General features: G+C 45.5%; 2 protein-coding genes across 2 annotated transcripts in view; both read right to left on the reverse strand.

Moving 5' to 3' along the window:
* Positions 1-581: 581 nt before the first annotated feature.
* LOC306981774 (ribose-phosphate pyrophosphokinase 2) lies at positions 582-6,787 on the reverse strand. Its single transcript, XM_079581428.1, has 7 exons — positions 6,488-6,787; positions 3,942-4,125; positions 2,670-2,768; positions 2,137-2,261; positions 1,893-2,066; positions 1,665-1,824; positions 582-1,586 (listed from the first exon to the last, which is right to left on the reverse strand). The coding sequence occupies exons 1-7, from the start codon at positions 6,607-6,609 to the stop codon at positions 1,494-1,496; spliced, it is 957 nt and encodes a 318-aa protein (XP_079437554.1). The 5' UTR covers positions 6,610-6,787; the 3' UTR covers positions 582-1,493.
* A 923-nt stretch (positions 6,788-7,710) lies between these two features.
* hdac4 (histone deacetylase 4) overlaps positions 7,711-25,665 on the reverse strand; it is a 30,021-nt gene continuing 12,066 nt past the window's right edge. The window contains exons 4-25 of the mRNA XM_079581427.1: positions 25,352-25,475; positions 24,227-24,345; positions 20,345-20,473; positions 20,165-20,274; positions 19,502-19,633; positions 19,237-19,423; positions 17,918-18,138; positions 15,214-15,405; positions 14,846-15,041; positions 13,974-14,107; positions 13,799-13,901; positions 13,433-13,479; positions 13,241-13,348; positions 13,056-13,111; positions 12,722-12,809; positions 12,487-12,606; positions 12,271-12,368; positions 11,901-12,019; positions 11,691-11,824; positions 11,271-11,355; positions 10,930-11,074; positions 7,711-10,836 (exon numbers count right to left, since the gene is read on the reverse strand). Of these exons, the coding sequence (XP_079437553.1) occupies positions 10,800-10,836; positions 10,930-11,074; positions 11,271-11,355; positions 11,691-11,824; positions 11,901-12,019; positions 12,271-12,368; positions 12,487-12,606; positions 12,722-12,809; positions 13,056-13,111; positions 13,241-13,348; positions 13,433-13,479; positions 13,799-13,901; positions 13,974-14,107; positions 14,846-15,041; positions 15,214-15,405; positions 17,918-18,138; positions 19,237-19,423; positions 19,502-19,633; positions 20,165-20,274; positions 20,345-20,473; positions 24,227-24,345; positions 25,352-25,475 (2,684 nt within the window). The 3' untranslated portion in view covers positions 7,711-10,799. The remainder of the gene's footprint in view (positions 10,837-10,929; positions 11,075-11,270; positions 11,356-11,690; positions 11,825-11,900; positions 12,020-12,270; positions 12,369-12,486; positions 12,607-12,721; positions 12,810-13,055; positions 13,112-13,240; positions 13,349-13,432; positions 13,480-13,798; positions 13,902-13,973; positions 14,108-14,845; positions 15,042-15,213; positions 15,406-17,917; positions 18,139-19,236; positions 19,424-19,501; positions 19,634-20,164; positions 20,275-20,344; positions 20,474-24,226; positions 24,346-25,351; positions 25,476-25,665) is intronic.

Below are 25,665 nucleotides of genomic sequence, written 5' to 3' on the forward strand. Positions count from 1 at the left end.
TTTTGCTTTAATATTAGCTGCTTTTGTACTTTGATTATTTTTCATTGATTCTATTGTCATACATACCTGAATAGATGGAGCAAACGTTCAAACTGTTTGTCCAAACACGTTCCCAACATTCAACGCACTTGTAACATCCCCATTCTGCACAGGGGTGAGTTTTAAGAACATTTTACACCTCTCAGGGTCACTTTTCAGGGTCACTGTCACAGTAACGCTAACAAAACACAGCCTGCAAGCTCACAAAAAACAACTTTACAATTACATTTTCCCAAGTACATTCAATTACTGAAGGACAAGACACATTTCATTTCATAGTGAGTGTAAAGATGTGGGCACTGGTCTTCAAGGTTACAGACCCCTGGCCTTAAAAAGACCCATTGATTGAAAGCAGCCTGTTCAATCTGCTTAAAGAATTAGAATATAAGCTACACACATGTTGGGCCAAACTATAGGCTATTGAGCAGTGGTGTGATGTTACTTAGTTTATTTCCTGCCTGGCCAATTACAGCTGATGCATTTCTGGATAATAACTCAATGACATGAATCACACACACATGAAAAACAAAGGAAATGCAATAGACTTTGAAAGCAATTGTCAAAGCTTTATTGTCAAAGAAACAGCTTTAAGTGTTACATATAAAAAATAATTATGATATTCCACTATCTTTACTTCACCACAGGCGGACAGTGGCATCAGTGAAACAAAGTGACCCGTTACTACGGTGACCACACCACTTCAGTGACTTCAGATGAAATCACAAGTGAAGATTTTAACACTCAAAGCCATATTTAGGCTCAATTAGTTTAATGACCTTTTGGAATGTGGATGGAGCACCCACTAGACAACCTCGTACAATCAGTGACAAACCAGTTCATGGTTTTTAAAATCATAACTACTTAAGATCTTTTCATATTATATGATAATAGACTAGAGATGTCAAAGGTAAACTGATGCAATTAGCAGCTTTGTGAAGGAGACTTGTGTCGGCACATTCTGGTTAAGCTCAGTTCCAAATAAAAGATTTTCTTTTTTAATGCAAACCAGGTCCGAATAAAAGCAAGGTATAAACATTCAAGATATAACTAAAGCTGATTAGAGTTAGTATAAGGCTAATATGTAATACTTTAACAGCCGCTAAGCAAATCTTGGGGGAAAAGGTGCACATTCAAACTTAAACATTTTTCATTAATTTGCAAAATTTCAATTTGTTTCCAAATATAATGTGCACGGTGTTTCATGAGGACAGTACAAATAAAAGAAAAGAGCCTTTGGTTAAAATGAAGGCCAAATGCTGAACATAAGAAAACAATACAAAAGAGAATTTATAAATACAAAGTTGGTCTTCAGAAGTATGAGATTTTGCTCTGCTTCCAGGTAAAAGGCTGTGTGTGTGACGTTCACAGTCACGGGTTTAGAGGCTCTGAGGAGAGGGGCCTTCAGAGAGTCGCAGCCGGACAGGACAGAGGCTGCTCAAACACAACTACTACTTTTACAAAGGAACGTGGCTGAAGAGGTAGGACACGGACTCGCCGTTGTGGGTTCTCCTGATGGCCTCGGCCAGAATCATGGAGATGTCAATGACCTACGACAGATAAAGGAACCGCAGTGAGATTCAGATGCTTTACTTTGGCTCAGAAAGATGCCTAAAGTTCAACATTACCTGGATTTTAGGGCATGCCTTCATCTTCTCCTCCTGTGGTATCGTGTTGGTCACGACCACAGCCTCGAACGGGGCGTTGTTGATGCGGGAGATGGCAGGACCTGAGAAGATTCCATGTGTGAGGATGGCGTAGACCTTGACTGCCCCAGCGTCTATCAGCCTGAGGAGAAACGGGAGTCAGTGACAGTCGTATGCAGGTTCTACCCTCTATAACACAGACACACTGACTTGTCGGCAGCGTGGCAGATGGTGCCGCAGGTGTCGGCCATGTCGTCCACCAAGATGGCGACTCTATCTTTGACGTCTCCGACCAGGACCATGCGGTCCACTTCGTTGGCCTTTTTCCTCTCTTTGTGAATGAGAGCAAAGTCCACATTGAGACGGTCTGCGATGGAGGTCACTCTGGGAAAAGAAAGACATGGTCAAAACATTTTCATCACACATTTTAGTGACTGGTCAAATGTGCTCCTACCGTTTGGCTCCTCCAGCGTCTGGAGAAACAATTATACAATTTTTCCATTCTGGAATATTCTCCTTAATCCACTGCAGGACGGCAGGTTCTGCGTACAAGTTGTCCACAGCAATGTCAAAGAAACCCTGTCAAAAATAGACATTACAGGAGGTTAAAACAAGTTAGAATCAGACTGAAGCCATTCACACAAAGGCCATCACTTTAAGAGTTTAAATGTAGAAAGTTTCATTTGGGGTATAGTATCTGTATAACTCTCAAGCTTCGCCAAATATGAAACTATGGCTGAGTAAGCGTATGTTTTGTATAGACTTTGACAAAACTGCTGCACTTAATCATTCTAACTTGCCAATAGTAGTTGTAAATTGCCTTTTGTTATGTCATTTAAATTGTGTAGGAGTACAGATGGAAATTAGCATAGTGCTAAATCTGGTGCAGCCATCGTTTTAATGTAACTGCACACTGTCCTTTCAATAAACTAAGTAAGCTAAGTAACTTTAATACATTGACACAGTGAATACTCAGAGTTTCCATACTTGGATTTGCGACGCGTGGAGGTCCATGGTGATGATGTGGTCGGCCCCGGCCACAGACAGCATGTTGGCAACCAGTTTGGCTGAGATGGGCGCTCGACTCTGAGACAAGCAGCAAACAGAGGGGCTTCAGGTCAATACGTTTCTGGATTAGTGAAGCGTTAGATTATGGACATGGGTGACTCAATTACGCCCATGGAGTCCTGACTCCCAACCTGTGTGCACCGTCGTGTCCTTGAGCAAGATACTTCCCCCTCCGTACCACACATGCACATATTCTGCATGTGTTGTGAACGCAAATGTGAAACAAAGGATGGAACAATTTTAAAATAATCTGTAGTATTTACACGTCACAAGTTGTTCATAATCCCCAGTTAAAAATACAGTGCATTATTAACTTATTCCTCAATCACATTCAGTTATTTAACAGGGAATCAATGTTGGTTGTTTTTCTGCAGTCTCTCCACACCAGGCTGTGCAGTCTGCCGGTAGAGCTCAACTGGTTCTAGCCACTGAACCGTCTATCTGTGCCAAATGAACACTGTTATCTAGGCTTTCCTGGTCAAAGGTAAATGACAAGTGCTTACACCAACAGCTCAGGGATTGAGAGCTGTTTACAAAACACCGAGCTCCCCGAGGAAATGCTAAATGACAAACTTTGAAGGTATGTAGGATGTGCTCTGGGTTTAAAAAGGCACAACTATTACACCTCATCCATATGAGAACACAAGCTATATGTGAACATGGCATTACGAGTTTGAAAGAACCTCCAAAGTTCAGTCAATGAGCTTTAACTACTGGAGGCTGCACTAGCACTGATTCGGAGTGGATTGTGGACGGAGGAGAGACATCCTACCCTACTTTTAAAGCACATGGAAGTCTTTGTTAGTAAGACATGTTATGTACATGTTAAGTGACTGTTTTCCAAGGTGAAGGTGAAGTAATGACACAGCTGTTTACAAAGTGACTCACTTATCTTGAGGTCAGTGTATGGAGATTGTTTGCTTTGCTTTGTTGGAGTTTCATGTGAGCACACAGACAGACAACCTCCCTGACCATTGAAATCCATACAAAGTTACTATCATCACTGCAACTGATCTGTTCAGACGGCTTTATCTGGAAATGAAGGAGTCAACTCAACCACAGGTGACTCAGGATAATTATTTACCCGATAGGGCTAAATCAGCTGGTCGCTCTGCTGCAATGTCACGTAACTCTCCGATCAAGGTCTCAGGTTTCACCCCAGTTGGAGTCGTTTGTATTAATTGTACCCACCTTGTCTTTTTTGTCCTGTCGGGCGTACGGGAAGCACGGGATGACGGCGGTGACCCGGGACGACGAGGCGATTTTACAGGCATTGATCATGATGAGCAGCTCCATCAGGTTATCGTTGATCTCACCACAGCCGCTCTGCACGATGTACACATCCTCTCCACGGACGCTCTCCCCGATCTCCACACTGTTCAGGAATACAGTTTTAGTACATTGAGAAATGGACGTGTAAAACATAAGTTAGATGTCACTGTAAATCAAGCCTTATCGTATTTACAATAGCAAGGATTATTTGCTACATAACGAGTTGATTTTTTTGCTTCCTTTGACCTTTATATGAGCTTCCATTCCTTAATGTTGCAACCGCTACAGAATAAAAAAACGATTCAAGTCTTTGCAAGCATTCATTTCAGAGTCATTTGTGTGTCATCCTAGCATTCGTTCGTTCAATTGGGCAACGTCTGAACAATCAAACCCCATATTAGAGAGTTTGGAACATTTCCAGATGAACGTCACAGCGGTGTAGCCATGGCGTAGCGAACAGAACTCCTTCAATATGGCTCCCATGAAGAACAGAGGTAACACATGTGTGAAACATTCCTCCCCTTTGCCCATGTGACCAGGTACAAAGGAGTTCAGGGAGAAAACCGACACATAGAGTGTTTTCCTCTAGATAGTAAAAAGCTGGCCCGTGCTTTTACAGTCTAGTCGTAGGGACACAAAAAAGAATTGTATTTGATCGGACCTTTTAATCGTGAAAAATAAAGTAATACCAGGTAGCAGTGCGTCGAATATACACCTCCCTGAAAACTGCATCAGACATTTCTTACCACTGGTGTGAACATTAATTAACCAAGGTGACCCAGGAACTAATTAAACGCTTTCTGCTCCATTTAGCCTTAAATGAACTGTGGCGAAATGTCCCAACTTCAAGTAACCGTTCTGCACTCTTCCTTTCAACTGCAGCTTGTGCTCTTTTTCTGCACCTGCGCTGGACTTGTGGGAAAAGCTGCGATTAGACGCATCTTTGTTTGTGTGCTGGGGAAGAAAACAATATTATCTGCTTCTTCTCTGCATCGCCTAAACAGCCTTTTTCCCTTGAGACGGATGGGCAAATGTTTTATATAGAAAAAAAACAAATAACACAAGAATCGAGGGATGGGGCATTACATAAGGGAGGATTACGCTTTAAAATGGTGCATTACGAAGAGTAGCGCGCCAGTGGCCCCTTGGACTGGCCCCAAATGGGAAGCAAATCCTGCTGTGACCACGTTAAAGCAATCCTCACTGAACCACAAGATGACTTTAATGTTAAGAAGTGCTTGGCTTCGTATGTGCCCAAGACAAAAACAAAAAAAAGCCTCCCATGAAGCTATTGTGAAGGCACTTTGGACACAAAAGCAGGGAGGGGGGCCGCAACTTTGGCTCATCACCGGAAAACAAACAGGACAGCATGAAGCCAATAGGTCAATGGACACAATAGTTCAAACAAAAGGATCCGCGACCTGAGGGAACCGGGGTAACTCCCAGGCAAAATGCAGGGCCCGCTCGGTCAGTAGTGTGCGGCCATTTATTTAGACTAATTGGAACATGGCCACAAATTCAGCGCATGTGATTGACTTACAGGCCTAACTCACTTATATTGTCCAGTCCAGCACTGGGGTCGGCTGACAACTCATTCTGGACAGTACAATTGGCTGATATAATGGTTAAAATAATAATAATAATAACAAAAAACTTACTCTACAATAGCTTTTATACTTTTTAGAACACAAGCAGCCCAATATATGGTCAGATTATTGCCATAGCAACACTGGGAGATGCTATGCTAACTGAGAGGGACACATTTATTGTAACATATCAAAACAAAAACACACATAGGACCCTGAAATGTAGAGTTTTAGTCATGTTCTCCCAGTCAGCTGCATTTCAAGCCTTGTTGTGATCATGGATTAGGATTATTTTTGAAATCACCATTCATTTTGCCCTGTTGATACGGGTTCGAACATCATGTATTGCAATAGTAGCTTTGTCACGACAGTCATGGCCCCCAATTAAACTTTAACATTAAGTATCTAAATCTTCTGAAAAGTCGAATATGAGAAAACAATTCATATTTTTAATGTATTACAGTGGAATGTGGTGCTTGTTCTGGCAGAAAATGCTCAACTGTGTGTTGTAAAGCGCCTCCATTCCACTTAAAGGACCTAGCATGGGACGCTAGAGAAGCTGCCAGGTTACATAAGCCTTTGTCCACAAGCATCTCTACAGTGTTGCAGCACAATGCACGGGCTGACACACTGAAACGCTACATTAATGGTATTACAGTAAAAGTACGCGGACAGGCCCCGTGGCTAGCCTGTTAGCATGCTATGTTTACATGTGGCTAGCTTGTCACGTGCGGACAGCAGCGCTCATCCCGCTCACCGTCAACTATTGTTAGCATGGAGCTAACTTTACGCACATGGTGAACGCGCACCGCTGTCAGCGAACGACACTTGATGTTCGAAGCCTGGGAGCGAAAAGCGAAACGCGGAGCAGCCACTCACCACGTCTCCTGGTTGCTGAATTTCTTGGTGATGACTTTCCCGAGGTCCAGCCCGAGCCGATCGGCCACTTTCTGGGACAGGTCGTGGTGAGAGCTGCCGCTGAAAAGCACGATGTTAGGCATGTCGGAGCGCGGGGCGGTGGGCTTCGTCCGAGAAATGAGGAGAAATCAAAGCGGTGGAGTCGGTGAGTCCCCACTGGAGGGTTGGAAAGGTGATAAATGGAGGCGTTATAGTTGCAGCTTTGGCATTGCACTGTGCAGCACTGTGTCCGACGACAGAGAGGAAATGTGCGCCGAGCGAGTGCGTGGTAAAAAGCGAGAGCCCTCCCCCTTTTGGACGGACAGCGCTCCTCTCCACTCTCTCTGGGTCTCTCTGTGGTCTCTGCACACACAGGCGCATCCAGATGATTTACAAAGCTGAATAAATATGAATGAGTCACGCGACGGGGGCCTGACACTCCACGAACAGCTGATAAGAAAATGAAAGTAGCCCCTCCTTTGTGGAGCAGTTATCTTGCATTGACTTATGTTAGTCGTTTTTAAGGTTTGATGGGTCCTTGTATTTCAAATGTACTCTCTGTGATTATAATATGTATTTTTATGAGATAGTTTATCAATTTATTTTATATATTAGAGATTTCACCTCAATTGATAATGATTACTTCCCCTTAACAGGCTACATTATAACATGTTTTTAATGCAATGTCATTTCTTTCCACATTATGCAACATTTAGCACAATCTATATTAAATAAAGTCTTCACTAATCCCACCGTACACGTGAGGGGGGCACATTCTCTTTCATTTATGCCCTGGCACAAAGTGTGCTTACTTATCATTTACATCCACCGAGCACCACATCCTCGCTATTTAATTAACAGTCGATTTAACATCTATTTCAGCAGGGGAGCAACAGGGTCAGCTGCTCTGTGCAGTTTGGACACTGAAAATACTGGCTTTGCTAATTAGATTTCCCACTTAAAGAGGGAAGTCAGCTGAGGCTTCATGTGCCGAATGGATGACTCACTTTGAAACACTGAAAGTAGGAAAAGTAGAAGTTTGGAGCGGCTTTCATACCAAACCCTGACACTAAAGATTTTTCAGATTTGCTGAGTTGACAAAAGAAGAGCTTCCTCAGTGTGTTCTCTTTTTTACATAGTCAGACTTTTAATCGTTAAAATGATACTGACAAACATGAAAAGGCTTTATATAGAACGTCACAGCTGATAAGAGTATCTGCCATATTGATTTTGGTCTAAATACCTTCTAGCTTTACTGTGTACAGAAAAACAATGAGGATGCAGACACTTTCAGAAATATATTTTATAGATGATGTCAGAGATGAAATGTCCGAAGCGTAGGTCCCAAAGAAAGAAAACATTTTTCATCAATAGAGACAAACAACAAACAAAAAAAATAACTTTTTTTTATCATTTACATGTAAACCAAGAATTGCTCTTGAGCCACAGTGGTTATATATAGAACTGGCCGAGGCGGGTGTGACAATCCGACGGTGCCCCTCTCAAACCTCGCAATATCCAACCTTTAACTTGCCGTAAATAGTGCCCATTTAAAAATCTTTGAAAGAGAACATTCTTTGGGAGTCCCGGTAAAGGTGTGAACATGGCAGAGGTTTGGCAGAGCACGTTTCTCTTCAACACAGTCCATACATGTAATAAGTGCTGAATTATTCAAATCACTCATTGGAAACAATATTCATTAAGAACAATATCAAATGTTTCTGAGTGGAGTCATTTGGACAAAGTCTTTTTGAATTGTCCGCGCGCCAGAGAGGCACAAACCCCGACCTGGCGCCGCGGTGAGTTGCCGTGGGAGGTTTGTCTAAGTCCTCCAGTGTTCTTCTATTGTGCAAATACATTTTGTTACATAGACAAGCAGGCATGCTGACTCACAAACCATGCAAAGAGTTAAAGTTGGCGCGAGCAGACAGCAAAAATAATATAACATTGGAGTAGTAAGAAAGTTTCTACAAAAATGTGAAACCTCGAATTTGTGTTTTAAAAAAGAGCCAAATTAAACGATCAACAAGTGGAATGTTCTGTTAAGACATGAAAAAGTACAACTCATAGGTTTAAGATATAAAAATGTCAAAGGAACGTGACAGTCATCAATCAACATGGCAAAGATGAATGGAACTTTCTCATGGCAACTGGTGATCTCGAAAACCAAATTTTGGCGGGGGAAAGAAGATGGTGGAAAGTTTCATGATAGTGCAACACATGCTCAAAAATAGAGGCTTTCTGATTGGCCAATGTTTCCCGCCACAATCCCCGCATCCCGTGTGCCTTCACTTTTTACGAAAAAACAAAACGACTCAGCCGGCTACATTGAAATGGCCGCCAAAAAAACCTCCTTTTTTAGTTGAATGCTTGATGTGGTCACAGTCTAAAGGTGAGTGCATATCACTCATGCACGAGAGTCAATGATCGATTAGGCAACAAAGTGATCAATCGTTTAGTGAAGAAGTCGATCGCAGCGCCACGAACGTCTCACTGAGGGCCACTTGAAACAGCGCAGTCAATGACGAGTTAAATATGCAGCTTTTTTCACGGAGAAATATCGTACACCTTACTGTTGTTCCGCTCACAATATCATAGCTGTCATTAGTTAGAGTACATTTATAAATTTTCCATATACAAATCTCCTATAAACAGTACATGTTTATAAATACACAATTGATGAAAATGCAGAAAAGGCTGAGAGCCGTAGAAAGTAAGTGTTTAGTTCATCGATAAATACAAGAAAAAAAAGTCTTCACGTGACTAAGTGTATGAATGGCAGCCCTATTACTATCCAGAAAACGGATAAAAAACACAGAACTGATCTATGGATGAAAAAACATTTAGAAAAATAATCTTAATACCATAAAAAATAAAGTGGACACGCTTACCAAACACATTGATATTGAAAAATGGCAAAGTGATGTGGAAATCATACAATGTAGTTACAAACAGGCAGTACCGACCACCTTCAAAATATATTCAATTCAATATACATGACTAGTTCACACTAGTAACCAAGGTAGTTGCCAACTGGTGAAGCATGAGGCTGTAAAGAAATGCTCACTTGATCCGTGAAGAACTGACGAGTAAACATTGAACTGGATATTGGGAGCCTTCTCCTAAAGGGCCAATAATAGAAATGTCCGTCACCCTGCCAGCGAACAGGAGTCAAAGTACTATTGTAAATGCAAACTCATGCTTTGGCTTTTCTTGCTGGGCTGTCTCTTTTGGATGACATTCATTAATCCTGCGTTAGAAGTCGCTCTCTGCTCAAATGCATGCTTTATGTCTTTTACAAAGCGGTGACTTCAGTTAAAGGGAGGCTACATAAAAGGCTGCTTTCAGTCTAATTTACGTTTTGAAGTTTTCCATGTTTGCACCTTTTGTTTATCTACTGAAGCTGGCAACTACCTTTACAAAGCGCTGTCTTTTTACAGAAAAATAGATCCATCCAAAAGTAAAGTAACTCTTCAAGAGAGGCTGTGAGAGACAGAAATGTCATCCTCACATTCCAAGTAAACATGCTCAAAGATTGTTTGCTTAATTTTTGTCATTCTAAAACTGGAAACTAATGGTCTCCTTTCCTCGCTAAAGACTTCCAGAGAAATCTTAACTTAAGGCAATCTTTTCCTGAACAATCCTGAAATCCAGCGGACCCTCGCCAAGGCACTCCTCGCATTCGTCAACAACCCTCTGCAATGACAGGCTGGTCCAATGAGGTGACAGTCGCACCACATGGTCAAGTCTTTGAAAAGGCCTACTTTAGCTTCGGCCGAGCAAAGTCCACAGTGAAGTAATCAGGGAAAATCTGCTGTCAGTCTGCTGTGATGCCCTTATTGTGTAGGAGAAGAGAAAAGAGGCTGCCCCTGTGGCAGCGTGTAAAGCACCGTATGTTTCTGTGTCAGCACCTCACTTCTATCCTTATGCCTACTGGCTCAGACGTCACATGACACGTCACATGACACGTCACATGACCAGCCGCCGCTGATGTCGGCTGCCAGCACTGACAGAAAATGAGTGTCTCTACAAAGCCAACGCTGCCAAGCAACGCCTTTATGTTTTTAGTTTTTCTCCAGTTCAGTCCTGTGTCTCCTGATTGGCTCCCTACTCGGAGGCAGAGCCCACCTCCTCTCCCTGGTTTTAGAGAAACCCAGGGTTCGCCAATCAAGGTGACTGGCGCGATGAGTGGGGCCAGGACTAAATGAAGGGGTCAGTCCACTCTTCGCAGCTCAAAGAGACATTCTGCGCAGAGGTCAAAGGTTACAGTGTGACACCCTGGTGGTTCCCTGCGTTACAGTGGCTCCTCCTCCATGGGCTCCTCCTCCGGCCTGTGGACGAAGGCACACACACATGACCTCAAGTAACTTCTGACAGACCGGACTTAGGCCACCACTGTTTACCCTCACTTAAAGTGGACCCACCTGTGATCCATGGAGTTGGTGTTGGCCACAGACAGAGAGGCCATGGCACTGACAGCCTCAGCCTCTTCAGAGTCTCCACGCTTGGCCTCGAGCAGCGACAGACCCAGCCGAGGAGAGTAGCGATGCACAGAGCGCCAGTACTTACCTACAACAGACACCAAAAACAAGAAATTAGAAAATCCCTCCTTGATTAAAGTCCATTCAACTACATTTAAACTTTGATATAAACTTGAGTCAATCAAGAAACTGTAAAGGAAATACACTGCACTTAATTAGTTTTGATTTGACTGGGATATATTGATTCTGATATAGATTTTGCTTTATGCTGAAAAGGAACTCACTGTGTGTTTCTACCACTTTCTCTAAAGAGCGAACAGCGTTGGGATTAGGCCTCTGTTCCAACACGGCCTTTGGCAGAGGGTCCAGCTGCAATGAGAGCACATTATAATGTTAACAGTCGAGTGTGCTACAGGGTGTAATACCAAGTGTCTCCACCAGAGGTCAGACTGATAATGTGCACAGCCTACTAATCCACCAGCAGACATGCAAACAAATAAACGAAAAGATTATCAATGTATACGCTGAGTAATATTTGAAAGAAAACAACTACATATGAAAACGAGGGTAAAATATAACTGATGAGTGGATGGTAACAGTCTATGTTCTGGCTGAAGGTGATGACAAAAGTGATAGCAGTAGCAGCAGATGTTGCACAAATGAAGCTAAAAGCCCAGAGAAACTCCACAGATAAACAGCAGTACCTCTTGTCCGAGCAGAGCGGCCACACAGGCCTCAGATGCATCGCAGATGGCTGTGAGGTCATGACCCCCCTCCAGAGCCAGCACCACGCGGCCCCCCGCCACAGTCATGAGCTGCCGGGTCAGATAGCCAAAACCTGCACAGAAACGGGGGGCGTCACCAAAAATGCCAGCTGAGATTCCCTGTCCTCTGTGACATGACGTTCCCCTCACATTTGGACGTCAGAGTGTAGCCGCCCAGGGGAGGGGGGTGTCCTTCCACCGCGTCAAAACCAGACGACACCAGCACGATGTCCGGGGCAAACTCGTTGGCTATGGGCATCACCACCGTCCTGTAGACAGAGATCAGCTTCAGGAAACTGCTCCAAGCACCACAGGATATTTAAAAATGCAAACCAAAAGACAAACTTCATGCACTGACAGAAGGATTGCAACAGTTTGTGGTTTCCCTACACAACATAAATCTCACTGAAGGTTCAATATTATGCTTTATGCTTTTGTAACTACTTTAAGATTAAGAAGCTACAAACCAGAACACATTTGTTGAATTTGTCTCAACTTTTAAACTTTCTAGATGGACTACCTGAAGGCTGCCAGGTACTCCACGTCTCCCATGGGTGGATCCAGTCCTCCAGTGAAGGCAACATTGACATTGAAACCGACCCCGGGACCGCTGCCCACCTGCAGGGGGCGACCAACAGCAAAAAAAAAAAACACATCACTTTCATCTGATGAGGCAGGACGGTCCCAGACTGTGACCTTGTAAATGAAAATGAGTGTAATTACAGCAGTAGCTCACCTCATCAGGGGCTCCGCTGCCGGGAAAGAAGTTGCCGTCGTCATAGCGATGGATGGATAAGTAAAGCACATTGGGGTCGTCATAGAACGCCTGCTGGGTACCGTTGCCGTGGTGAACATCCTGAACCAAGGAGGGGAAAAATGTTAGTTTTCGGCGACCGCGGTAAAGGCATTGTTTACGCAGATTCACGGATCCACGGAAAAGAATTTGACTTATTTGAATGAAATGTACTGACCCAGTCCACAATGAGGATCTTGTTGACGTTGAGTCTCTGCTGCAGCAGTTTGGCAGCGATGGCGACTGAGTTGAAGTAGCAGAAGCCCCTGTTAATGGGAAGGAAAAAAAAGAGAAAACTTATCAGAATTCCCCACATTATGGTGCTTTCCTACTGTAGTCGTAACACTTGCGAAGAGGATATGAAAAATAAACAAAGCGGTCTCGGAGACAGCTGGCGGGATGAGGGCTCGCGATGCTTTGTGTGCAAATAAACAGTGCGGGTCCGGCTCTGGTATGTGTGTGTGCATAGATTAAGTGTCTCCTGCCGAGTGCGGTGGCGGCTGTGGCCTTACATGGGAGTGCTTTCCTCGGCGTGGTGACCGGGCGGCCGCACCACAGCGAAACCGTTCTGCACAAAGACAAACAGAGAGTGAGCGGGAAAGACTAAAAGTTAAGATTTACCGAGGCTCTCCTATCGTTTATTTTTCCGACAGTCGTTCGTTTCTATTTAAAGTCATCAGTCCAGGCTTTGGTTTACCTTGAGTTCTCCAGTGGCCACTTTAAACACCAGCTCCACCACGGAGCCGACGGCCAGGCGAGCAGCGCTGGACGAATGGACCTCGTTCCAAATAGTGTCACTGTCCACCTACAAAACACCATTTGAAATCATTTTCCCTTTACCGATCAGTCTTGAATCAGGGTTTTAATATAGGCTGTGCTGTTCACTCACCCCGACTCCCCCACATGGCAGCCGTACAAACATCGGAGTGATTGAACCTGGTGGAAAAACAAAGGAAGTTAGTGGAAGTTCTTGCTGGGTTTCAGACACAAGCCTATAGAGCTTAAATGCTACGGGAACAATAAATGCTGTTAATATGTAGAGCTTTTGGAATGGTCGTGTTTCTTCCCTCCAAACACCACATCTTTCTAAGTCCTCTTTATGAGAGCTGGGATTAGTTTTATTGTTACTGTATTTCCAGAAAGCCTTTAAATATGACTGAGGCAAATTTTGTTAAGAGGATACAATATGTGTAAAATACATGTCTGGCATCATTACGCTGCAGCTCATGTAAACAATGAATGAAACAAGACTCACAATCAAGTTTCTGTCGGAGAGGGTTGGTGCCGTAGAGGAGGACGTGTGCTTCAGAGTGGACTGTCTGCAGCTCCTCGAGAGTGGCCTTTCTCCCGCGGATGCACTGCACCAAACACACGTGGATTTAGCGCGTTCTTCACTTGAAGAAAGGGCTGTGGTCACAGACAGGACTCACCTCGCACTGCGCCCGCAGCCCGGTCTCCTGCAGTCGGGACCAGATGCTCTGGATGCGTCCCGCGTGCTCCGGGTGACTGTTGGTGTTCCCGCACATGCACTGGTGCTTCTGCATGAGGGAGTCGTACACCAGGCCTGAGACCAGACACATCACAACAACAGTGTCAAGGGCATGAGCCATGAGCAGCACGACTTTATACAGTAGGTCATTCCCCTCTGTAGGGCTGCAAGGAAAATGTGTATGTTTGATAACTATGGCAATCATCGTGTTTTTTTCCCAATGAGATGGAACACCTCTGTGATTTTTCAATATATTGTTGCTTAATTTTACTGTGCTCTCTTAGTAGAGTAATAAAAAGTGAGTTGCTTGAGTTGCTACAATAGAAAACTCCAGGAAGTTGTAGACTCTTTTAATTACTGTCAAGAACAAAATTGTAACAAGGGCAATTAACTTTTCCTACAACTTTTTCACTACACCGGCCCCCACCCCCCCGCTGATACTGTATAAGAGCGACTGTCTGCACATCCTTAAAAATGTTTATGCTCCAAACCTTCCCTTTGTTATTCTAATGTTAGTCTGTGCAGTTTTGGAAGTGTGTGGGAGTCAAGTGGGCCAAACTATAGCACAGGCATGGAAACTGTTGCCGCAGCAGTGATAACCGCTATCAACGCGTAAACTGGTGGGAGTAATGCTTTTTCAAGGACAATTTCTTTTCAATATTCTCGTCTTTGTTCAAACAATCGCACGTCTGAGAGGAAGAGGAGTGGGAGAAGCCATTACGGAGAACAGATGGAGATGCTTGGCGTTAAATTACCTGCTTCTGAATGAATAAGGACTCGGCTGAGGAATGGTGATGCCGACGGCGCACTGACCTGTGGTGAAGCGTGGTTTTACAGGGGGGTCCGGCGGTGGGACGCTGATTGGGAAAGAGGAGGCTGATGCGGGGGAGGACTGTGCCCGGGAGAGGGGCCTGTGTCCGGGGAAGGAGATGGACAGGCCGGCTGCCTCCATGGACGCCTGGTAGTTCCTCAGCTGGTGGATCCGCTGCTGCTCCAACAACAGGGCCTGCTGCTCCGCACACAACAACATCAATCACAGTCAGAGGGGGAAACGGAGTGGTTTTACTGCAGGTGCAGGCCGTGGCCAAGAGGGGGCAGTGCGAGATTTCCTGTTATGACATCTCTAAAGCTTCATGTCCTGACATAAATGTGGTTTCCAGAGTGATAATGACGAGCCGTACCTGTCTGAAGATGAGCTCCTGCTCTCTGTGCTGCTGTAGGGCCTCCTCCTGCACATCCTGAGGGTCTGGGGGCTCTTGTTTGATGGTGACCCCCGGCGGCAGGTCCTGGTGCTCCCTCAGCTCCTCCTCCGTCTCCTCGGGGTGGCTCTGGTGCTGACGCCCCACCGGAGACTCGCTGGGTTTGGACATCATCTATGGACACGGGGCACATAAAAGAGTTACATTTTTTCCCTACTTCCAAAAACAAGGTGGTTTTTGCCCCTTCATGTGATCTCTGCAGTTTCACTTTACAATTGTATAATGACAAATAAAGTGGTTAACATTTATTCATCTCACAGCCTCGGCCACAAGTTTACAGTAATGAAATGATTCAACTGAAAGCAAATGAGACTGAACAGTTTAAGTCACCACAGCGGGTCAGGCCAAGTAATAATATTAAACATATAATTACAAACATTACTCCACAGTTTGGTCGCTTCAGTGTGTGGATTCCAGTAACCGTGCAAATTAGTAGTCTTAAAGCTGATTTCAGTGAATGACCGATAATGACACATGGGCCTGTTTACGGACCTACGCTGCGGTCAGTGCGTTTGTGTAGGCGCTCATTTAAAGTCAGCTTCGTAAAAAATAATTACGGCGTGAATTATATTTTACAATCGGAACAGCAGGATGTGACAAATCCTCTGGAGAAGTGCGAAGCGGCCGCACAAGCGCCATTTGCTCTCCATCTCATTTCTGGCAAATCGCGCCTTTTCTCCGGAGCATTCTTCTTTTAACAAGCTTAATTTGGATTACGGAGTCAGATTGGTGTCCCGCTCGTTTCAGACCTATCTGCTGTAATTGCAGGCGAGTGGCCGCTCTCTCGACGGGACTTTGGGGCGAGATGTGTGGGGGAACAGAGACATTCCTGGCTCCCCGCGGCGAAGGGGGGCCTGCTGTTACCGGCCTGTGTGTTTTATTCCCATTCGTGCATTCAGAGCATTCAGGGCAGGACTTGTGTGACGGAGTGTAGGAGAAAAGACGTCTCCGGAGAGCTGCAGCTACAGGTGTGTGTTATGTGTGTATTATGCGCGCCTGTGTGTGGTTCCCAGAGCACTATGCCTGAGGGGCTGTTGGCGCGGGGCCAGGGGACAGCATTGACGTCAGAGCATTCAGCCGCGCGCCCGCAGCCCCTCCCTCCTCCACTGTTCTCCTCTTCTAAAGCAAACTTCACATTACCCCCTTCTGCTCCACTTTCAACTCTCCTCCACCCAAAATGAGACTAAACTTCAGTGGAAGTCCAACTAAATTAGGATTATATTTGGACATAGCTCCCTTTAAAGCAGTGCCATGTGATCAAGATAAACTTTACTCACTTCATGCTGAAGGTACTTGGTGAATTAATGAGATGTTGCTCTATGAGTCACTTTGAAGAACACCACAACAAAGAGACCTCATTATGACTAAAGCTCTGCTCGACTGAGGGAAGTCAGCGTCACAGACAGCACTGACTAATAACGTGAAAATCACTTTTAGGGCAATGCAAGTACAACCATGAGAAGCACTTCACTGATCTCAGCATGTTCTGTATTTTCTCAATCGAACAAGAAACACGTGACTACTCAAGGCACAGCGAGGAAAACATTTCCATCCAAAAGATGAGTTTGTACTGTAAGAGACGCTTTGTTTTCTAATGAGCAGTTAAATGTAAGTGTCATGAGAATATTTCCGTGGATGGGTGCAGAATCCGTCCTTGGCATGCCGGTGGCTGTTATAGATGTTTGTGTGAAAAGCTGCCACTTGAGACGCGTGTAGCGTATGGAGGGAGTGAGAGCGGAGGAGGCAGAGGAGGAGAGGAAATCCCTTGTTTCATCCGCCCACCTCTGCTCCAGCGAGCGCTGGGCTGCCATAGGTAAACCATCTACAGCCTGGCTGCTCACTTCCTCTATGACCATGTATGGCACTGATTTCCGTCTTGTTGCTATGGCAGCATGGCAGTCTCCTCGCTGCCCGTGGCAACCGTCTCAGGGCAGTCACAAACATTGCTGCGATAAAGTGAACCCGTACCTGCCTCCTCCTCCAACAGACGCCAGAGAACTAACCAAGGACTTCACGCTCAGCGATTGGCTCTCAGCGCCTGCCGCCTCCACAAACACACACTCCAGCCCTGTTGGCCCAGTGTGGCTCCGAGCCCTAATTACCTATTAGTTTATCTGATGTAATGTCACATGCTACAGCTGCTGGTGCACTCCAGCAAACAAACAGCTCTAATAATGATGACAGCGACGGCACTGAAACCCATTGTGCCAAACTGACACTGTGTCCTTTACATCATATAGCGTTATTATGTACCAAATAAAGCTTAAGTGGGTGCTTCTGGCATACATGCCCATAGTTTACTATGAGGACGCACAGAATGAAACCTTCAATTATACCATCCTTGTATCACTCAGTCAGAAGTTTGAGTCTCACCGGTTGTTGCCAAGTAAAATTGAAAGCTGTGGAGCCCACCTGCAGAGCCAGCAGCAAAAACAATAATTTTCCCTCAGCCCGGACTGAGATGTTGTCTTAACTTTGCAGGTACCAATTAGTTTGTTTGTGGTATTATGTAACATAGCTGCAGGTGAAAGGCTGTGTGAAACACACTAACCACAGCCCTGGACGACTATATCCTCAGTCCGATAGTAAAGACATTATCAGCACTGTATGAGGCGTGTAGTCTGACCTTGTTGATGTGCAGTTGCTGCTGTTGGAACTGCTGCTTGTGCTTCTCCAGGAACTGCTGGTGTTGCTGCTGCACCACGAGCTGCTGTAGGGCCAGGGCCTGGGCATGCGCCTGGGCACTGCCCTGGGGCAGAGGGGCTGACTGGGTGCGGGCCAAGGGCCGGTGCTGCCGCTGCAGTTTGGCCATGGAGGCAGCCGGCGACATGGACAGGCCACTCACACCTACAGAGCAGAGAGGGGGGAAGGTTAGGGCAGGCTGAAACCCAAGAGCATGAGTGAATAATCATGTCTCTATGGAGGGCTTCCCTTTCAGCAGAGAGTGCTCATTTCTCAAGAAACCAGGAACAGAGAGGCCTTTGTCTCACAATAACATGAGCTGTATGCTTCTTATTGTACATTCAATTAAGTCTTAAAAGCTTTCAGTATCTGAGCCTCCTCTCCACTATATGCACTAGAAATATGATCCGCGCTGATAGCGGCCTGTATCATAAGAGGCAAATGATAACCAGGGTTCCTTTTTATTTATATCTCTCTTGCTTTCTGTAGAGTCTGACTCACTTGTTTTGAGCAAAGTTCATTTTATGTAAACTTTTCAATTGACTTTCCAAAAGAGCTGGGCGTCTCTGTGTCGCTGATGTGAGTGCAGTGTTTGCAGCACACATTCACACATGGCTCTGTAATCTGGTTCTGTGCTGGTGTTGGACCTAAGATTAGTAAGCAGATGTATTTGTGGACCAAATAGAAAGTGCCATCTGTGCAAGCAGACTGCAGATTTACTATTATATGATTCAAGCTGTGAAGGGTGACGTCCAGTTGGGGTATAAAAGAGAAATAAACATGAAAGTACCCAATAATGAGCGCTGCGGACCTGATGGACTGTAACAGTGAAAGAGTTTACAGAGTTTGCAGATGAGCTCTCAATCATCCTTCCTGCTCTTTATACTGCATCTCTTGCCCTTGTGTGGGCGAGACTTGCCCTCATGGTTACTGTACGTTTTGTGCGTCTGCGTGTGCGTCATTGGTCCATTCATCTCCGCTGCCCGCTGGAAATAGCACCGATGGAGCAGTCAATGAATGAGTTGATGGGAAAAGCAGCACAAAGAAACCATGTCAGTGTCATAGCACTGAGGCACATGTGAAAGGAGCTTGTTAGTTTGAGATAATGAATGGACGTCAGTCAGTGTGAAGGGGCACACAGTGTACCATGGGCGCACATCCCTCGCCAACACTAGAAAATGCCATATCAACTGTTGAGTGACTGTGGCTAAACACTGTGGGCTCTGTGTGTCAATAGTGGAGATGCTTGAGTGGTGTTAGCACCTGTCACCAGGGGGCTCTGCGCTGGGCTCTGCTCCATCAGCACCATGTGTTGGAGCAGAGGACTGTGCGCTCCGTGGCCTGTCCCCGCTCCAGCCTCCAGGTAGGGGGGTAAGTGTCCACCTGTGAGGAAGGGCGGGCTGAGCGAGAGCGCCGGCTGCATCCCCACCTCCTGCTGAGCTGAAGTCACCTGGAAACCAAGGACAGAGAGAGGGAGCGGTCACACAAACCGTACGGGACGGACAAATATCCCATCTGCGAGTCTTACGTTGGAGGCCGCAGTGGCTGTTGCAGTAGCTGGCAGGCCGAGGGTGATGTTGGGTAGCGAGGGTGAAGTGTACAGGGACAGCTGGCTGATGGAACCGCGCTCAGCATTGCAAAGCCTCTGGGCCAGAGACGTCTGCAAAAACACAGTTAAATTATTTATGCGGAAACGTGAAAAGATACACAGCAGCGCATCGTCAAGAAGCAAGACTAAAATGGTCACAGCCACCAGCCTCCTCTCTCCTCCTACATGCAGCGCGAGTGGCCCTAATGGCTGCCACAAATAGCAGCGTGCCAGCTTCGCCTCCTCCTCCTCCTGTGCAGACCACCATCTGAAGATCCTCGGTCTTTGTCTATGCACAAGAGGCTGAGAAACAGGCTAACACCGGCACCTACAGGCCAACACCCACTCCCATAGACATTAATCGGAGACAGCTGCGTCATTTGTTTGTAACTTTGGGCTTTTTGTGCCTGGGTGTAATAGTTTTGGTATAAAAGCTGTTTTACATAAGCGTTACACGAGCTCTGACCTGCCTTCCCATTCAGCAAGGAAAGTCTATTGACTGTTGAGCACAAAACACTGCACCTTCGCGCTGGAGTTGTGGAAAATGATTAGTCTTTTCATGTAACGCTAAGGCTAACACAGCTAGAGCGGTCTATACGTCACCTCAGTGCAGTTGGACATGGACACAGTGATGCCGTTCTCGTTGGGGATGTTATTGGAGCTGTTATTGGGAGAGCTGGGGCCAGAGCCGGGCGCGCTGCTACACGCCGAATCTGAAACACACACACACCATGAAACCGGTCTCAAAACATCGAGCGTGTGATTTGTGCAACATGTCCGTACCGGCCATGTCCAGGGAGCGCTTCTTGGCCGTGGTGATGGGACTGTCGCGCCGGCGCAGTAGTGGGCTGCTCCTGCGCTCCGTTACCTTCTGTTTGAGGCGAGAGCGCAGCTTCAGGTTTGGCTCCGAGGCTGCGGATCACACACACCGGAGAAATACTACATTATGACTCATCCTTTGTCTCCTCCCGCCCCGAGTAGTACGGCTGCTGCTGCTGCTGCGTTTAGGCAAAAATACAACTGGGGACCACACCAGAGGAGCAATATTTTTACATTTGGGATTTTCACAGCACCGCCATGTTTAAGAAAATTGTGATGTAAATGTTTTGGCATATTGCCCGCCCTCCGGTCTGTATAATTGCAGAACTGTTATTTTAATTAAAGAAACATCATGTTGTTCAGAGTCACACCTGTGTCTAATTGTCACAAATTTCAATCTTGTTCCTTGTTGTCGGCTGAAAAAGGTCAACAGCTGCTTCACTGTAAGTCAGCTATAATGAATATTGCTTGTTGGCATTTGGGAGTTTTACTAAAGCCAACCGTACAATGCCGCTTCTTTATTCCCCATCCTCTAGGTGTTGTCTTGTTGCGTTCAGCTGTCTGGCCTCCTTGATGTTAAATAGATAACAGTGTGAACAAATCAATCTGAGGCTGGGAGAGTTACCTGCGCTACAGTCTCGCAGGCGTTTGGCTCAAAAGTGTGGGCTCGCATCGATTTGTCACAAAGCGTCTTGCACAAAGCAGCGCAGTTGTAAAAACGACTCTCATAAACGCGCCACAACTCATCTCCAGTGCATTCTCCCCCCAGAACAAACCGCATTGTGATCCGTTAATTCACAGAGACATAGTGGCTAAAAAGCAATTAGCTCCAATTTGAGCGCAATGTCTAAAAGGCTTTTGTAAATGCAGACCGGCAGAAGGGAACAGGATGTCACCTTCCCTGGAGCCACCAAGGCTAATGCTCTGTTTACTTTGCACTGCCAATCAGACGCCTCAGATAATTTTACTATTCATTATCCAATTTTTAATCATCACAGGAGGGCCCCATCCAAACGTGGCGCTTCACTTGCCCTCATTACAAAAGGCTCATCTGCCACCAACTCTTTGTGTGGTTGAAGTGAGCGCTCTGTCTTTGAAGCAGTGTTTAACCAAATGGACTTTCCTGCATGTCTGAAGTCAGGTAAAAATAAGGTGGCGCAGGCAGGAGCAGCGTGAGTGCAAACGCGCAGTAGCACGAAGTGGGAGGAAGACGCTGGTGCAGATGGAGCCACATCGTCCAAAGATGAAAAACCAATTTGCAACAAAACTGATAAGGGCTTTCTGAGGCTCTCTGTCCCTGATGTAACGCATTTGACTTTTAGATTTTTACACACAATGGATGGTGAATTATGCAAAAGCATTTTGGGAAAATAGGTCACAGTTTAAAATGGACAGATAAGTCAAAAGGACTCGAAATGAGTTTAATACAGAAGGCGAGGTTTAAGCTGAACTTGTGTTCATAAAAGTGACTTTATTTCCCATTTAGAGAATGGCATTAGCACTGAAATAACTGGCACACTGCAACCAGCGCATGATTCAAGTTTTAAATAGTATCTTAAGCGCCATGTTGATAAATGAAATTTGGCGCTGGCTCTCGCGGCCCATATTTAGCTCTATTTAATGAGAATGAAATTATGTTTTTAGCGAGTTAATGTTCTCTGATTATCTGTGGATGCCATCGATAAAGGCCTGCCCCGAAGGCCATACATGCTGGAGGTGTGAAGAATGTGGGCTACACAAGCACATAATTAACATTTTTACAGGGCAGAAGTATGGTCATATATGCGCTCATAATTACAGCACAATGTCGTGCTAATGTTAAAACAATGTGACCCTCGTTTCAGCTGCAGGAATATAAGGCCTTTGTTCAGCGCTGACGAGAACACATACAATCATCACAGAACACGCACTGTTGGGCCGCTCGCATGTTGCTTTTGTGCCCGCATCCGTGCGGGACCGTCCCGTTATCAAGGGCCCGGTCTGCGGATGCGCCATTGTGCCCATGTGAAGCGCGGTGCCCCACTTTGGCGGCAAAACCAGTGAAAAGGCGCCGTGCTCTGCCAGAGTGAGGAAAGTGGCAGAGCATGTGAGTCAGGAGGTTTTGAACTTTCCCATGTCTCTTTCTCTCTGTGCCATGTTTATAGAACCGAGGCATGTCATGACCTAAACACGGAGCTGGTTCACGCTCAAACGCACGCAACTCTCCTTTTCCAGCTCCACACATGACGGATGCTCGGAAAATACGAAAATACGCGGAGCTTGGGCTGAAAAATAGCAATTTGCAGGAAATGAAGTAAAAATACGAAAGCGACATAAGAGAGATTTATACATGATTTTGGTTTGTGCATTTTTGTTGATGCCACTGTCTAAATAAATGCACCTTTTATATTTGGTAAATTGGCATCTTGATCCTTTTATTAGTTTAGCTGTTATTATTTTCTCTCAAACGTTCCTCAATGTCTACAATGCGTGCTGTCCATTTAAAAATCCATAACAAATATCGAACCATCATAAAAGTGCGTGTTTTATTTCTGTAAACCGTCTCTCGCCTGGGCCACTTGTGAAAGCATTAGATGTGCATATAAAAGGAGCGAGGTGAGGGGAACAAAAGCCTGCTGTCGTCCTGTGACCGTTGCTGGGAGCCCTGGGTGCCAGCGCAGTAGTTTATGGCCAAGCGGCGATATAAAAGCGTCTCTAACCTCTCCCGGGCTGGCATTACCATAAGTAAATCCCGCAAAGCACGTCATCGCTGTGGGCAAATATCACCGGGTGGCACAGGTTCTCCTCAATGCGGCAGCCACACACAACCCGCCCGCCCAATGGAAGTCAAGTGGAGCTCCCCCCAGGGACAATTCCTTATCATTGTACCTTTAAATATAGTCTTTTGAATCTACTAATCGTGCGCTATTGCTCGTTGTGCCACTACATTCGCACCTTTGCCACCTCCTTCGCTTTGCTTTTAATGAGAAACCGATACTCCCTCCAGGCCCGACCTCAAGAATTTTTCCAAACATGAATCTGAGCGGGCTTAAATAGTGAATCAAGCTCGCCAAAATTCCTTCAAGCAATTCTAAAGCGTGACAGTTTTCACCCCTATCATATATGCTTCTCTATCTGGTCACCTCTTCTCACTGACCAGTGCTTGACCACAGCTCACTACATGCCCTGCAGACTCCACACATCTGCTAAATAGTCTGCTATCGTCTCTATTTGCATACAGTTCTATGTATAGAAGCAGAAAAGTCAGGACGTGCTCCATTTACTTCTGAATGACTACGGAACCTCACTATCCACCAACAAGTCAGGAGAAGAATTGCTGCTGAGAATTGCTTGACCCAGAAGCATCATACAGATAGTAAACTATACTGGCTCTAATATAGACCCCAGGGGAGCCCCAAAAGTAAATGTTGCACAGTTCATTGATATGCTCCTGGTAGACGAGCTTGCTCTGTCTGATATTAGACCTGTCGGAGGCACTCAGCTTTAGAAGCAATAATCAACAGCTAAAGTCATTTGCAACACCTCCAAAACAATTTGAGCTTACTATAATCACTCTCTAAAGCATGAAAATAGGTTATTAATGACACAATCTGTTGCTATTAAGAAGTTGCAGATTTAAAACCACCCTGGCGCACAAGGAACTATTAAAGCGTAATAAAATGCCAGGTGCTAAAAAGGTTATAACATGCTGTCGCACTAATTTGAGCTGATTTTTTGTAACTTTTCTTACTAACTCTTATGAGCGCTGCTGGAGCCCTAATATAGAGATAATCATAAGGCAACAAGTGAAACATTCTCATATAGTGCGACTGCGTGTCATGACCACATATGGAGATTGGTAGGTACCAGTCTTTCGAAGAGGAAAGTCGTCCCGAGGGTTGTAGACGCCCAGCACTGGGTGGTTGTAGGTGGACATGCACGTCTGAGGAGGAGAGCTCTGGTCCAGAGAGCTGTGCTGAGTTTTACTGCAGAGACACAAACAGAGTGTAACCAAACGCACAAGCAGCAGAGGCCAACAAGATAACCCCGCAGACATGTGACCCAGGAAGTAATCTCAACAAAGTAACTAACTTCATGGCTGTCATGGAAGTGTATGATTAAAGCGTCATGCAAATCCTTTGGCAAGGCGGCAGACACATTCTGCCATCTGTTCACTGCCAGCAGAATAAGGTGCTTGTTGTAGGCAAAGTTAAGCCGAGTTGGCTTTCACCCAACTGCATGTTCCTGACAAGTCGATGTACACACATTTGTGTCTTCCAAGAGTGAGCAGATCGTTCCATCAGGAGAATATTTAGATTCACTGTGGGAAGGACAGAAACAGCACTCTGTATCAGAGCTTGGCTTAGTAAGCTGTGCAGTGTAATGGTCTAAGTACTGAACTAACCAGACTATTCGCATGTTAAACATGTTTTACATGTTACCATGTTTTGCTAACACTATTGTGATGAAGACAAATGTCTCTAATGGCAGATACATCATGCACACGCCTGCAAAGGGCTTTAGAGATGCTACTGTAAACATTACAAGGCCAAGCCTTCATCAGGCTTCAATATCCTGCCCTCACGTGTTTGTGAGCGTGCATCTTTGTTTTATAACCTCATACAATGTGGCAGGTGAAGAGTACGGGAAGCCCACTGACAGAGTAACACACGCCCATACATTATTCATCTGCAGTTGGAAGAGTATTACCCTCCAAACTTTTAATGATGTGCTGTTCTCTGCTGTGAAGCTCTATTACACAGGATCAGGGACATAACAGCAGCGTGGTGTTTTAATTGTCTATCAGTGTGCATCGTCGTGCTAACTTCACAGGAGCCGTATTGATTTCCTATCTATGTGAAGCAGGTGATGATGTCAAGTCTCTGCTTGACATTAGAATGCAAACCACCAGCTGCGCTAACTGCCAGCGCCATGCTAATCTCCACTCTGCGCTGTCTCAGCGTGTAATGATGCAGCCGCCGCTCTGCTCACCGGTACCAGTAGGGGGCGTCATTAGGGAGACCTCCTTGGTTGAGACTCCGCTGAGCCAGAGCTTTCTTCTTATTGAGGACAAACTCCTGGAGGCGCATCTTCACCTCGGTACTGGCCACTGCACCTGATGGGCAAAAGTAAGAGACAGCTATTAGCACTAATCCTCCCGCGATAATGAGAGACATATGAGAGTCACACCAATCGGACTCAAAGGGAACCTTCTTTCGTCAGACAAAGGTGTGCACTGACTTCATCTCTAATAAGAAATCTGAGCAACAAATTCTTTCTGGCTGTCACAGGAAATTGGCCAAATT

The sequence above is a fragment of the Gobius niger genome (genome assembly GCF_951799975.1).
Source record: "Gobius niger genome assembly, chromosome: 23".
Classification (NCBI taxonomy): domain Eukaryota; kingdom Metazoa; phylum Chordata; class Actinopteri; order Gobiiformes; family Gobiidae; genus Gobius; species Gobius niger.

Bases quoted from the DNA above. Each gene is read 5' to 3' on its own strand.
- LOC306981774 (XM_079581428.1), bottom strand. From the start codon at position 6,609: ATGCCTAACATCGTGCTTTTCAGCGGCAGCTCTCACCACGACCTGTCC. The intron at 4,126-6,487 runs GTGAGTGGCTGC...ATTCCTGAACAG, and splicing joins TTCAGCAACCAGGAGACGTG to TGTGGAGATCGGGGAGAGCG. The intron at 2,262-2,669 runs GTATGGAAACTC...TATTTTTGACAG, and splicing joins TCCACGCGTCGCAAATCCAA to GGTTTCTTTGACATTGCTGT.